General features: G+C 45.9%; 1 protein-coding gene across 1 annotated transcript in view; it reads left to right on the top strand.

Annotated features, from left to right (window-relative positions):
• Positions 1-15,000, top strand: part of cacna1ea (calcium channel, voltage-dependent, R type, alpha 1E subunit a) — a 123,734-nt gene that overhangs the window by 80,603 nt on the left and 28,131 nt on the right. Inside the window, exons 11-23 of the mRNA XM_076275452.1 lie at positions 529-615; positions 2,249-2,458; positions 3,167-3,279; positions 3,948-4,060; positions 4,567-4,698; positions 5,328-5,397; positions 5,821-5,938; positions 6,412-6,479; positions 7,270-7,361; positions 10,975-11,874; positions 12,233-12,525; positions 13,317-13,434; positions 13,832-13,961. Of these exons, the coding sequence (XP_076131567.1) occupies positions 529-615; positions 2,249-2,458; positions 3,167-3,279; positions 3,948-4,060; positions 4,567-4,698; positions 5,328-5,397; positions 5,821-5,938; positions 6,412-6,479; positions 7,270-7,361; positions 10,975-11,874; positions 12,233-12,525; positions 13,317-13,434; positions 13,832-13,961 (2,444 nt within the window). The remainder of the gene's footprint in view (positions 1-528; positions 616-2,248; positions 2,459-3,166; positions 3,280-3,947; positions 4,061-4,566; positions 4,699-5,327; positions 5,398-5,820; positions 5,939-6,411; positions 6,480-7,269; positions 7,362-10,974; positions 11,875-12,232; positions 12,526-13,316; positions 13,435-13,831; positions 13,962-15,000) is intronic.

Genomic DNA, 15,000 nt, shown 5'->3' with positions numbered 1-15,000 from the left:
GTGCCAGTGCATATCTTGGTTACATTTTGCCAGCCGTGCATTCCGTTTCCCTTTGCTTCACTCCAGCTAATTATGGTTGTTATATGTAGCAAACCTCTTATTACTGTAACATGCTCCTTTGGATGTTCAAGAAGCTATTTAAATCAGACTTGAATGCCATCTTTGACATATTTAAATGTTTTGCACATGTTTGGAATTCGTGTGTGTTTTATGACAACTCCACAGTTGCTGCATATATAATTCTTATACTAATCAATTCCCTGCAGAGAGATTAACGTTTGATTTCATCATACACTGTGCTTATGCACTAAGTAGTGTGCATATTAATGGACTCATTTAGTATTTATTCAGCTTTGCCTCTGTAATCCGCTAACCATGTCTTTTCTCCACTTATGTAGTCTTTGTGTTTGTAAATACACATAATATTTTGGAGGTGTCATTGTGTGTTTCGTTATGTATTTGTTAGTGTCTATATATGGCCAGTGTAAATGTTAACTTGATGCTAACATGAGGTGTGTTTATCTGCAGTGCTGAAGAGAGCCACCATAAAGAAGAGAGGAGAGGCTATCCACCGGCGGCCAGGGGACGAACAGTACACAGACATCCCCTCCATGGGTGAGGCATATAATATTAGTTCTGTAAGATAACCTTAGAGTCTAGTCTTAGGCTTAGACTAAGCTTTTATGTTTTCTTTTTTATTATGATCTTTACCGAGAATAGCACTCTGGATTCTGAATCCAGTGATCCAAGACTTTTTCATTGATATGGACTTTTTTTTGTGCTAAAAATCCAAAACTGCTGTGTGTGTGTGTGATCCCTCAACACGCCAGTGAAAGGGCACTCTTGGTGAGTAGTACTGTTGGTTCCTTTTAAGTGCTACAGTACATTCTGTCCTTGGTTGGGCAAAGGGAGATTCCGTGAGCAGGGCCCCTGTCATTCTAACCGAATAGACAGATTTGGGTATAGTCAGCGTATAACGACCTTGAACGGTCAGGTTATAGCTGAACCCTGGCCCCTGAAGAAAGGAACAGATTGTGTGTGCACACAGTTCGGCCTATTTCAGGAATCTCTGGAAGAGTTGTAACTGCTCTGGGTGTTGTCTGGGTGACAAGGATCACTATCACTGGTAAAATGGTAACACTTTACTTGACGAGTGAGTTCATAACACATTCATAGCAGCTGTCATAAACTACACATAAAGCATTCATGACTGTTTCATGAGACATGACTCAACATTCATACCAAACCTTTCATGAAAGTGGAAGACAGAACGACGACAACTTGTCAAAATAAAAGTCCAACATCGTATTTGTGTAACATGGATACCATTCATTTAATCTCTCCAGCCTTTGTAAATATTTCATGAATATCTTATGAAGTCTACATCAAATGTCACTTTACTATACAAGTTGTGAAGTATTCATAATCACTGAGTTTAACACTAGGAGGTAAACTAGCCTACATTCAGCTGACCCATATTTGTGTAACCTGGAACGGTTGGACATTGCCAGTAGCAAAAGATGAGAAATCATCTGCAAAGGTTACATCATAAAACAAATATATTTTTATGAAATAAAAATGATTTGCTTGACCATGTTCTGTCTTTTTGGCTCTGGTGTAGCCCATTGACTCAGATGTGACGTGATCAGGTAAGAAGTTTGGACCAAAAACGTTAATGCTGCTTTGCGACTTTTATTTTGACAAGATTTCGTCGTTCTGTCTTCCACATTCATGAAAGGTTTGGTATGAATGTTGAGTCATGTCTCATGAAACAGTCATGAATGCTTTATGTGCAGTTTATGATAGCTGCTATGAATGTGTTATGAACTCACCCGTCAAGTAAAGTGTTACCGTTAAAATTCAGGAAAAACAGCTACAATTCTGGAACCAACTTTCGGATGACATCAAAAAGGCCCCAACAGTAAACAGTTTTGAATCTAGACTTCAGAGACCAAACTGTTCTCAGATGCCTTCTGCGAACTCCACTGAGTTACTGAGTTATAAATTCTGATTCTGCCTTTTAATGATTCTATCTTCTTTTATTTTGTCTTTTTAATTATTCTTTATGTTTAAATGATTTTACCTTGTGCATTTTATGTTTTCTTTTTTATAAAATCTTTACCATTTACAATATTCTTTGACTATTGCCCTTCTATGCTTTTATTTGCTATTCCTGTTTCCTTTTGTTTATATACTCTGATTGGCTTCTCTCCTTGTGACTCCTCATCCTCCCCCCTGTGTTTGCCAGGCATGCCTCTGAACAGAGCCAGCATCAGGAGTGCAAAGCGCGGTCCCACGGCCTACTTCCGCCGCAAGGAGCGCATGCTTCGCATCCAGGTGCGCCGCATGGTGAAGACGCACACCTTCTACTGGACCGTACTGGGCCTGGTGGCCCTCAACACGCTCTGCGTGGCCATCGTCCACCACGACCAGCCAGAGTGGCTCTCCATCTTCCTCTGTGAGTCCAGTCCTGCTGTCCTGTATTACTAACTAAGCCTTGTGTGGCAGCAATGGTCAGTAAAAAACAGCAAGTCTCAACCCTCAAAACAGAGCCTCTCTGTCTCTCCTTGTGTTTGTAGTGCTTTATCAATTGGCATTTTTTTTCTTCTGGTCTTTATTTTCTCTTTGTTTTGCTGGAGCCCCCCCTTTTAAACAAATCTTCTGTAAGGTATAATGTATTGTCCGCCGGTCATTATCGGAAAATAGGTCCCAGCAGGCCCTGACGCAAAGCAGAAGGGAGTACATTATCCCGCTTATTATACAGCTACTTGCCAAGATGAGAAAAGAAAGTTTGCCACACAAATAGAACTTCAAAGTTTCAGATGTTGCATAGCACAGTGTTACTTGCTGACTTTCACTTTCAATGAAGTTCCATTGCCATACGTCAGCAGACTACTCGCAAATATGATATGAAAGACTTGAATCAGAAGCACAAAATCCGTTGCCATTGACGGTCATTATTTTTATCGGACCTCCAAACATTGGGAAGGCCCAATGATGTTAATGGAACTTTCTGCAGCATTCTGAAGAGCCGAATAATAACGTGTTATATTATACCTGACTGACTTATCATAATACCTGTTTAAAACAGCCATAGTGTATGTAAAAGCTGAAGTAAACACAAGGCAAGAAACTGAACCTGTAAATACTCTATAATGCATTGCAGACTATGCAGAGTTCCTGTTCCTGGGCCTGTTCCTCATGGAGATGTTTTTGAAAATGTACGGCCTGGGACCGCGGCTCTACTTCCACTCCTCCTTCAACTGCTTTGATTGCGGAGTGAGTGCAGTCTTTTTCTCCTTTCATACCCAATCACACACACACACACACACACACACACACACACACACACACACACACACACTCAGACCAAAGCCATTCACATGCATACACACACACATACACACTCTATCTCCTCAATGTGCTTGGGAGGACATATTAAATAGGTGTCAGTACCAGAATAGGAATGAGAGGGTTCTGATGAAAGCGGAAATTAATATTATGCTAATTTAAAGAGATGAAGTGAGGACAAGGGCTGCTGCTATCCCATTGGCTCTCACGCTGTGGAATACAAATACATCCATTGAGTGTTTTTACGAATTCAGTTCATGCATGGTGAAAGCACTGCTCTTATCTGGTTTGTCATTATAAAAATACAACATGTACTACACACATAGCAACAGGTCAATTGAATTCACTTATTATTATTTAGATTGCACCTGCTTTCAGGTATTACAGGTTTAATTCAATATTTGCAGTATAAAAAAAAATCTATGTATCTGGGTAGCTAAAAATAGCCACACAATTTTCTGAATTTTGTTTGTACACATGTGTCAGTGAAGTGCATGTGATGCAGTGTACAGTATGTGTGAGCTATGGAGCCCAGGCGGGCTGGCTGGCTGGCTGGCTGGCTGGCTAACGGGGTCTCGTGACTGGGGCTTTGGCAGGTGATCGTGGGGAGCATCTTGGAGGTGCTCTGGGGTTTCTTCAGGCCCGGCATGTCCTTCGGCATCAGTGTCCTCAGAGCCCTGCGCCTGCTGAGGATCTTCAAGATCACCAAGTGAGTGCCCGGAGGCGGACGATAAGCCTCAGCGTCCCCCTGTGGGGTTGTGTGCTGGCCACCGCCTTATAGTGGCATCTCACCGCCCCGTATTCCCCCAGGACTGAGTCTGGAGGGTGTCAGAATGGGCTTAAGGAGGATCATTTTGTTCTACTTAGTAGTTTTCTTTTATATGCTCATCCAATCAAAGTTTTAAAGTTAAATAATTTTACAAGCATTTTAATTGTGTTGAGACAATTATGACAGAAGTAGTACAGTGTATCACCACTGAGACTCGAAAAATACAGTAGGTCCATAAAATGACTTTATAATGTTTTGTGATGTGCAATGTGTTCCATCCTGACTGGAAAGTTATATTAACAAGTAGGATATTACATATCTTTGGGTCTTTTAGTAAATTAAGACTATCCCCAGATCTCTTCACAACATCGCTGTAAAAATGTAATAGCACAAGGCATGCCTCTCATTTGGACTGGTATTGAGATGTATGTGAACATGGCCGCCAGGTACTGGGCATCTCTGCGGAACCTGGTGGTGTCCCTGATGAACTCCATGAAGTCCATCATCAGTCTGCTCTTCCTCCTCTTCCTCTTCATCGTGGTCTTTGCCCTGCTGGGAATGCAGCTCTTTGGTGGCAGGTAGGACCCACCAGCCAAAACCACATCATCATCACTTGTGTCTTGCCATTTTGGTGTTTTTCTATGCAAGAGAAGCCATAAAATAAATTGCTTGAAAAACAGCCAACAAGCCGTTTATACATTTTTTATGTTTTCAGTCGTTTGTTGTTGTTGTTGATGTCTTTCTTGTTTTTCCCCTTTAATGGTTCCTTGGGATCTGCCCAACATTAATGTTATAGCTTCACTCCTCTCCCCTCCCTCCCGTTCCTGGTCAACTGAACCAAAACGATGACAAGATTCAATTTCAGCCCAGCAAATAGCGGCACGTCGGGTTTTCATCTTTGTGGCTCCCATCGGGTTTGTCGTGACAGAGCCTGAATTCTTTGGAGACCACAAGCCAAACATTCCACTTTATTACAGGGGGAAATATAAAGCTGCAGACAGGATAAAATAAAATTAAAAAAGAAAGGAAGGGGAAAAAAAAACAAGATGAGGGGAAAAGGTCCACTCCTTTTTCCAAGGGAGAGGCAAACAATCTAATTTAGCGAGGCAGGCAGGAAGCCAGTCTACCTGAATAAGATCAATGAGGGAAGTGCAGATGCCACTCAGATGCCATCCTCTCCTCTCTCTCTTCTCTCTGTTGTGTGCAGGTTCACCTTCGAAGACTTCACGCCCACCAACTTCGATACTTTCCCAGCCGCCATCATGACTGTCTTTCAGGTTAGAGATCAAACCGGTATCTCAAAGCAGATTTTTGAATAGAGGAATGTGGAGTATAGGGTTTCTTTTTTTACAAAGATAACGAAACCTTGCTGGGTATAGAAATTATAAAAGCCATTGAATGATTTTAATAGACCATATAGAGCACCCAAACAAATATGCAACTTCCTACTGTTTTACAATACTGTGTTACACAGTGCAATATAATCCTCATATTGGTATATGAGACATGTGGCGATGCACCCTGACAAAGCAAAGGATATTAATGTATGTTAAAGAAGGTCTTTGTAATGTGCCGTTTCTGAAGAAGGGTGTGTGTGTGTGTGTGTGTGTGTGTGTGTGTGTGTGTGTGTGTGTGTGTGTGTGCGTGTGTGTGTGTGTGTGTGTGTGTGTGTCCATCTGCTGTGTGTGTATGTGCCGCAGATCCTCACAGGAGAGGACTGGAATGAGGTGATGTATGACGGGATCCGTTCGCAGGGCGGCGTGAGGTCCGGCATGTGGTCGTCCATCTACTTCATCGTCCTCACTCTGTTTGGGAACTGTATCCTTCCACAGGCCTCCGCAGGAAGGCCCTCACAGCTCACAACAGACAACGCTGCCCAGCCCACTTGGAAACATGCCATGAATGTCAACATGAAATCGCTTATGTTTATACCAAAGATTCTAGAGCGGAGCTCTGTTCTAGAATCTTTTGTTTATACCTTTATCTCTGAATAACAATGTGTTATCTACCTTTCCACCATGAGTGTGTAAATTGAGCTGTTAGTAACTACTACTTTCATTCCCTCTTCTACTTTTAGACTTTTGGAGTCTCATTCATGCCATATGCCATATCTTTGAAGCACAATATACAGTGGAATAGTGCATTTTATTTAATTAATTAATTAAATAGTTTATTTTTATGTACGTGTTATGAATAAAAACACAGCATGTCTTACAATGGTTCTCTGACCAAGACATGTGATGCAGCATTTAGGAGGGTACAGCTCTGTCCTTAACCCAGAATGTGACCAGATACACTCCTCAACGTGTTTTTGGCCATTGCTGTGGACAATCTGGCCAATGCTCAGGAACTCACAAAGGTAATTTTTTATTCACCCCCAGTATCGCTGTCATACTCTCTCTTGTCCTCCAAATGTGACATTCAGTGATAAACAAATAAATAGAATAAACGCTGGTCGTTGGCTATTGTAGTCAAGCAGCCTTTCGGTCAGGCTGCAGCAGTCAGAGGAGCTGGCTGGAATGTTGAAACAGAATGTGCGGGGCTTGATCATCTGTGCCAGAAGACCCGGTGCAGTATGGTGCTCAGAGGGTCCGAGCCAATGAAACACTCAGTGTAAACACATCTTGCAATAATGTGATCAGTACTGACTCATCCATAAGTAATTACACAGCATTTAACTGGCTTTGAATCCCTGTGGACATATGTCTGATATGGATTCTTTGGCACGCCCTACAGTGTTAGACAGTATTTAGGCTGGGGATATACTTGTTTTTTGATCAAGCTCTCATGTGCGTTCGCATACCCAACTGACTATGTGTGTTACTAGAGTACTCCACAAGAGTGCAGACCACATATTTCAGACCCAGAGTCCTAAATCAAGCCAGTCTTGCATGCTCATGTACGGTCACGTACTGCACCTGTATTAGCTTGTAGCGTTTATGTGAATGTTGCATCTTACGGACAGGTCATGTTGATTCTTGAGGACATGCACAACCAATGCACTGAAAAAATGCAGGATACACCCTGAGTTATTAGGAGTTTTCCTGTTTGCAGTGTCTATGCCAACTGTCGTCAGGGTGCATTATTTATCATGTATTGTAATTAAACTGCTGCTGCCCAACAAGTCCTCATTCACTTGCCTCTGAAAGGATGAAGAGGAGGAAGAGGCGGCATTCAACCAGAAGCACGCCCTGCAGAAGGCCAAGGAAGTGGGGCCCATGTCGTCCATCATGTCCTCAGAGTAAGTGGCGAGAGCGGGCCTGCCCCGCCTGCCGGCCTGCCTGCCTGCCTGCCTACCCCACCACTGGCACTGGAGGTGGCACTGCACCAGGGCATCACGCTGACTAACACCTACTAACCCCTCAGCCCGTGTGGGCTCTCTGCTGTCTGACACCCCCCTCCCACCCACACATACCCCGCACCCCCACGCATCCCCCGGGGTCCCGTAGCACTCCCATCTTCCAAACACCCAGTTAGAGATTGGCAGTGTGCACAGACCTTCACATAAATAGCCAGGGCAGTCTCAATAACATGCACACCTCCTTCTGCTGTACAGGTTAAAATACTGTAGAGAGGCTGTAGAGAGGGTAGCAGAGTAGTGCCTTATGAAGTGGCATATGTTGAGTGGCTTTGTGGAACGTGTACAACCGGAATGAAACTACAAATTGTTTATGGAAAGCTATTAAAATGCTGCTTCAGTTGCACAAGAGGGAAGGCTTTGCTAGTGGAGAGCATTTTTCAAAAGCGTTAGTGTTTAGGAGCAGGGGGACAGTTGTTCAAGTCAGCAAGCGGGAGTCGTAGGGGATTGTTCAGCAGATGGACCCCCCACCCCCCCACCCCATTCTCTTTCCCCACCTCCTGGTTTATGTTGCACCAGTATAATTTGCTGCGAATGGAGCAGAGTGTGTCGCCATGGCTACCGGCAGGCTTCCGAGCCGATGCAGGGGATGAGTCTATTATGTTGTCATAGAGACAGCTTCAGCCGCCTCCGAATGAAAACATTGAGCCGGGTTAAAGAATTTCCTCGCCATCTCCCCCAGCCAAAGATCCTCTCCCTGATTTCCCCGTTTGTCGGTTCCCATTGGAAAGCATAGACTTAGAGTGGTTGGTCTTGAGGAAGAGGTGGATAGAAAAGACCTGAGGGTCAACCTGATGAATGCCATTGGAAGGGTCACTAAGTGCATTGCTCCTAAAATGCTTTGTATTGCCTGTGTGAGACATGTAGCTACAGTGAAGCATGCCGCCACATGGAACAGCAGTGGACCGGCTGGTCTGCATGCCGTTTTAACCACTGACTCTGCATTGTATGGAAGCAGAGAGCATAGGAAAGATTGAACCAAAGACAGAATTTGCCTTAGGGACCGCTGAAGACAAATGAGCAGAGAAAGCAATTTGTCTCTCAGCCCGACAGAGCACAAATCAATTAAATATTGCATAAAATGAGTGAAAATGAACCAACAAAAATGCCACCAGCTAGTTGACAAGACATTAGATGGCATGCTAGGTAGGTCTGATATTCCAGAGAGAGAGAGAGAGTGTCAGCAGGTAAAGACATTGCAGGGAAGAAAAGTAGTAGAAAAACCAGGGGAAGCACAGACTGTCTGGGGTTAAGTCCTTGTCAGAATGCATCTATTAGATGTTTAATATCACCGAGCTCTCTGGTTCTCTGTACACTATGCAGAGCCTGATTTTTGGTTGCCTGACGTCAGTGGAGCTGTGAGGCCAGCCGTGAGTGAGTGTAGGGCCAGGGTGCATGGCTAGCGTTTGGGGGACGGAGTGAGTGTAGGGCCAGGGTGCATGGCTAGCGTTTGGGGGACGGCATGCCCTCTCAGGCGGGACCTGACCTGAGCGCAGGTGGTTGCAGCATGTCCACGGCACTTTGGGAAACCTCTGCATGAGACCTAGTGGCACGACTCCTGCAATGACTTAGCATGATTGAGAATGTCTTGACTAACACACACACACACACACACACACAAACACACACACACACACACCCACCCACACACACAAACACACACAAACACACACCCCTACATACACACACTCACACAGACATGCTGCCATGCACACTGGGAATGCTACCCTTGGGGCTATCTGTCTCTACTAAAACCTATGTTGATGCTTCTGCCAATGGACCACCATTTATACATGTTCTATTTCTGTGTCATGTTTCTCCAAAATGTCTGAGCATTTCAAGTTTTTGATACAAAAATGTTGGTGTTGCACATGTTAATGTTGCTCCTTTCTCTAATACTGCTACCATCTTGTTGTCGTGTGGAGCTTTGCCTACCCTGTGACACAGACCAAAATATTCAAATCTTGTGTTAAGATTAGATAGTTACCTTTTTCTCTACCTTATATCATTTTGTATAGATGTTATCTCATTGACCACAAAATTTGCTTCAAGAAAAACAAAGACCTAACTCCATGTCTATCTAGAAGATTTGGGAGTAGGCTACCCTAATTGGTGAATAGTTTTATTGTTAGCAACGGCTAGCTGCTGTCATTTTGAACTGTGTCACAGGACCTGTTTTGTCTGAGTTCTCAGAAGCACTAATGTCTTGTTTTCAACCAATCGCTCATTGATAACACGGACCTCACAAGAGTACGGGTGCGAGTACGAGTAAGTAGACACTGTCTGTTCATTACAATTTCCACGCTGTCTGCTAATATCATGGCGCGGGCGACACACTTCCGTTGCCATCCCTATCCCCTATTACCACTTTGTCACTCTCTCTCTCTCTTTCTCTTTCTCTTTCTCTTTCTCTTTCTCTTTCTCTTTCTCTTTCTCTTTCTCTTTCTCTTCCTCTCTGTCTTCTTATCTGTTGGGTGTTGGGCATGTCACTGCCTTTTTTCCATTTTATCACTGCCTTCTTTTATCTTTCCAGTTCTGATTTGCCATTTCTCACTGAGTAATGTTTCTGACAAATTGTTTTTTTTTCCACATTCCACAACTTACATGGACCTGGGCGCTGGCCATAGATTTGGGGGCCTTGTGATTTTGTTTAGTCAATGTGCCTACTAGGAAAACATACATCAGTTTTTTAAGTCTACAAATCAGATCTTGCTGAGAATGCTAAACCACACTCATTTTGGCCCATGCGAACATTGGAATACTTGCTGCTGATTACACAGAGATATATTATTTATCTTGTCTCAGTGGGTCCCAAAATAAAATCTTTAGTCAGTGCACACATCCAAGCCACCACAGAATGTGGCTTATCATACTTTCTGGTGTAATTCAGTTACAAGCATGATTTCACTTTATTAAGAAAATAAGATAAGGATTTCTCAGTTCTAAAAGCCTTGAAAGAGTAATATGTTTGAAGGAATGGAACACTGCTTCTACAGTATGTTCTGTTGTAAATAACAAATATCAGATCCTACCAATAATGAGATGTTATCAAGTTACTGGTAATAGTAGACGTAGACTGTTGCTGAGGTTATATTTGTATTATTGAGGCAGCCGTGGCCTACTGGTTAGCGCTTTGGACTTGTAACCGGAGGGTTGCCGGTTCGAACCCCGACCAGTAGGCACGGCTGAAGTGCCCTTGAGCAAGGCACTTAACCTCTCACTGCTCCCCGAGCGCCGCTGTTGTTGCAGGATTAGTGTGTGCTTCACCTCACTGTGTGTTCACTGTGCGCTGAGTGTGTTTCACTAATACACGGATTGGGATAAATGCGGAGACCAAATTTCCCTTACCGGATCAAAAGAGTATATTATATGCTTATACTTATATACTTATACTATTGTAGTTGTAGTTATTACGTTTGAAATGGGATCGAATCAGGTGAGAGTTGTGTGTTTTGTTGACTGGGCATCCTGAAGGTGTTTGTGTCTTTCTCTCCAGCAGGCGGAGGAGGCCCTACCTGTACAGGAGGCGCGCCATTCACAGGAGCCGGCCTGCCTACTCCCTGGAGGAGGCGGAGAGGTTCGCTGAGAGCTCCCGGGCGCCGTCATTCAACTCCTCTACCTCTTTCATGTCCAGGCGAGAGCGTCGTCGTCGCTTGACCATGTCAGTGTGGGAGCAGCGCACCAGCCAGCTGCGCCGCCACCGGCAGATGTCCAGCCGCGAGGTCCTGTACAGCGCCAAGCCCGGCGAGGAGAACAACCACCAGGAGCTCCACCGCAAGCCCACGCTCTCCCCGACCGACGGCGGCTCGTGCCGACTGCCCAATCCCGTCATTGCCCCCATGGTGGCGGCCGCTGCGGGGGCTGTGCCCGGAGATGCCGCCGCCGGAACCACCGCCACTGCCACCCTGCCCATGGATCTGACGCTGGGGGAGAACCCGTTGATGCTGCCCGAGCCACCGCTGAGCCTGCCAGAACCGCCGCTGCCCATGGATCTGCCGCTGCCCGAGCCGCCGCTCGTAGCCGACCTGCCCAGCCCCGACGGGGCCTCCACACCAGAGGCAAAGCCGCAGGCCGCACTGGACGGCAAGCAGGGGGTCACCAACCACTACCACCACGGCCTGGGCGCACGCCGGATGCATGTCGCGGAGCGGAGGCAGAGGGTCGCGCGGAAGATCCGGTCGCCCGTGGGGGACACGCTCACGCCAGACATGGCCGGGGTGAGGCCCAGGAGGCCCCGGCAACGCGAGGGCCGGGACGGGGGGGAGGCTGGCGGGAGGGACTCGCAGGAGGAGAGCAGCCGCTCGGTCAGCAGGGAGAGAGGAGCGCCGGACGCGGTCGAGCAGGAGAACCACGAGGGAGGCACTGGTCACAGAGAAACATCTGGAAACGAGCAGAGGTGACGCATGGGAAGAGGAGTGGTGGTGTCAGTCCCAATATTGACTTAGTTAGGAGTACCTTTCTATTCTTCTTGTGCTTTTCCACAAAAATGAGTCATTCTCCAGGTTTTCTTGACATGAAATGAGGTGTAGATTGTGTGGACACAAAACTAGAAGTATCCCTATTCCTCAACAAAAATACATTTAAATGAGCTCTCTGTTGTAGAGTGATGTAGGCCAACACTGGTCTCTGGGGCTTTGTGTGAGTGTATTGTAGTTCATAGAATATGATAGATTGTGACAGTATTACCATAACGAGTCCAGGCCTTTTGTGTGATGGAGAAAAAAAAAACTCCTTGTTCTCTTTGCCCCAACCAGCAGGCACAATGACCCAGAATTCTCTGCCTTTCCTGACCTCTTGTCCACTACGCCCGAGTCGAGTTCGCCCCACGCCAGGAGGAGGGAGGAGCTCTCCCAAGACGACCGCGCGACTCTACAGCTCTCCGGTGACCCAGAGCCTGACCCTTCGGACGGCCCCAAGGATAGCGGAGAGGGCGATGGCAACGCCGACCCCTCCAGCCTCTGCCAGGACAAGTCCCCCCTCAGCAGCAGCATAGTCATCGAAGTGACGGACGTGCATACATCCGCACTGGAGCTGACCTCCATGGGTGGTAAATCACATGACCTTTCACCCCCTTACATCTCACTACATGATGGATCATATGGGTATGGTTATGACTGGGGTTATGGTTACTCTAATGGTATTTGATTCTGTTTTCCAAACAAACATTCAAGGCATATATGAAAATCTATCTATCACTCTCTTTTCTTTTTCTTATTTTTTCTCTCTCTCTCTCATCATTTGTGATGTTAGTCTCCTTCCATCTGATTTTTTTAAAGATTGTCAAGGGTGTCATGCTACATGTGATTTATCCTGTACCCTGTAACCTCCCCAGTGTTATATACCATATGTACTACTGTATGCTGTATATCAAGCATTAGCATCAAATTATTCCAAGAAGCTACATCTTGAGATAGTTGTTAGGGCACAAATGGCACAAAAGATCTGTAATGAGTAATGAGCATGCATGCGATCTAATGTGTAGAGATGACTTCATGTATTACTTGAGTTATTTTCTTCCTCTCTCACACATCAGAGTCAAGGGACATAATGCTGCTTCATGGTGTATCTGGTGGTGTTGTGTAGGTGTTGCTGGCATCATGTAGGTTGTTGTTGTTACTGGGATCATGTAGGTTGTTGGTGTTGCTGGCATCATGTAGGTTGTTGGTGTTGCTGGGATCATGTAGGTTGTTGGTGTTGCTGGCATCATGTAGGTTGTTGTTGTTACTGGGATCATGTAGGTTGTTGGTGTTGCTGGGATCAAGTAGGTTGTTGGTGTTGCTGGGATCATGTAGGTTGTGTTGGTGTTGCTGGGATCATGTAGGTTGTGTGTTCCTGCAGGTAACACCAAAGACGTGGAGGCTGCAGTGAAGTCGGAGAAGGAGGAGGAGGAGGAGGCCAGTAATCCACCCAAAGCCATCCCACCCAACAGCATGTTTATCTTCAAACCCAACAACCCGTAAGACTCTTCTCCCTCTCGCCTCAGTCTCCTCCTCTGTTCCTCCCATCCATTCCCTCTCTTCTGCCGTCTTCTCTCTTATTCTCCCCTTTCTTCCCCCCCCCCCCCCCCGGCTGTGGTCAGCTGTCTCCGAGTGCTCCCTCTCTCATCATGTCCACCTCTCTTCCCCTTTTAACTCCTGACGTCCTGTCCTTCACTCCGCCCTCTCACGCTCCTTACATTCTGCCCTCTTCACCTCTCCTTTTATTTTGCCCTCTCCTCATCCCTCCATCTCTGCCCACCTTCCTCCCCTCTCTCCTCTTCCATTCTCTTTTAACCCCATTCTCTTGACAGCTGTCTCTACTTCTGAAGACACTCACTCCGCCCCTTACCCCCCTCTCTCTCTCTGCCCACTCAGTGTCCGTAGGGCCTGTCACTACATTGTCAACCTGCGTTACTTTGAGATGTCCATCCTGCTTGTGATCGCCGCCAGCAGCATCGCCCTGGCCGCCGAAGACCCCGTGGCCACCGGCTCGGACTGGAACCTAGTGAGGGGCTTCGCCACACACACACACACACACACACGCCGTCTGGGACGGAGATGGAGTGATGGTGGCGGTGGGGTTGGGGGGATGTGGGGGGGGGGGGGGGGGTGTTGCTTTCATGACTAGACCTCCATCTCTCGTCTCACACGTGCATAAGGGGTTCAGGAGGGAGGGATTTGGGCCGCACACACAACAAGAGATGAGAGAGAGAGAGAGAGAGAGAGAGAGAGGGGAGAAGAGACCACACATACAGAGCCAGACATACTGTACACACAAACACAATGAGCACAGACTGACATTTACACACCACTCATTCGCAGACCCACACATCAGCACACTCCTGAAAGGAGGCAGAAGCACACAACGCTGCAGAGACACGTGCACACAAATTCACAAAGACACACAGACAAAAGGCAGAATGACATAGAGGCAACTACAAAGGTAAAGAGGCACATACACACTGACACAATGACAGATACACGCATACACGCACACACACACACACACACACACACACACACACACAAACACACACACACACACACACACACACACACACACACCAGTGTTGTAGTACTCGAGTCCGAGACTCGAACTCGAGTCCGAGTCATTAGCTAAATTTAGAGACTCGTGACTTGACTTGGACTTGAGCACTGATGACTCGAACTTGGACTCGGACTCGTGCATTCGCACTCGCGATGACTCGTCGAGGACTCGACTTTTTTTTGTAATATATCATAAGGCTATAATTGTAGTATGTCATCAGGCTATAATTTGCTATATGATTTTTATATCTAAATTATTCGTAATACTAATTTTAGTTCAAGGGAATGTTAGGCTACATCGCAAGTCACATCATCACATGCAAAGCAAACTAACGTTAACTTTAACACCAAAATGCCTGGAGATGTGGCCGCCGCTATTTCAATGTAGTAGGCTATTTCCAGGCAATATTAGTTCTCATACATGACATAACATTACCTAAGATTACACTCAGCCTAGGCTAAACAACACACACTGCTGCTGGATAGCTGATCATCGT

Source organism: Alosa pseudoharengus, unplaced genomic scaffold, assembly GCF_046254945.1.
Source record: "Alosa pseudoharengus isolate Yale_2024_CS ecotype anadromous, Long Island Sound unplaced genomic scaffold, YU_APseudo_1.1 YU_APseudo_1.1_scf_11, whole genome shotgun sequence".
Classification (NCBI taxonomy): Eukaryota; Metazoa; Chordata; class Actinopteri; order Clupeiformes; family Clupeidae; genus Alosa; species Alosa pseudoharengus.
This window is presented reverse-complemented; position numbering and strand designations above follow the sequence as displayed.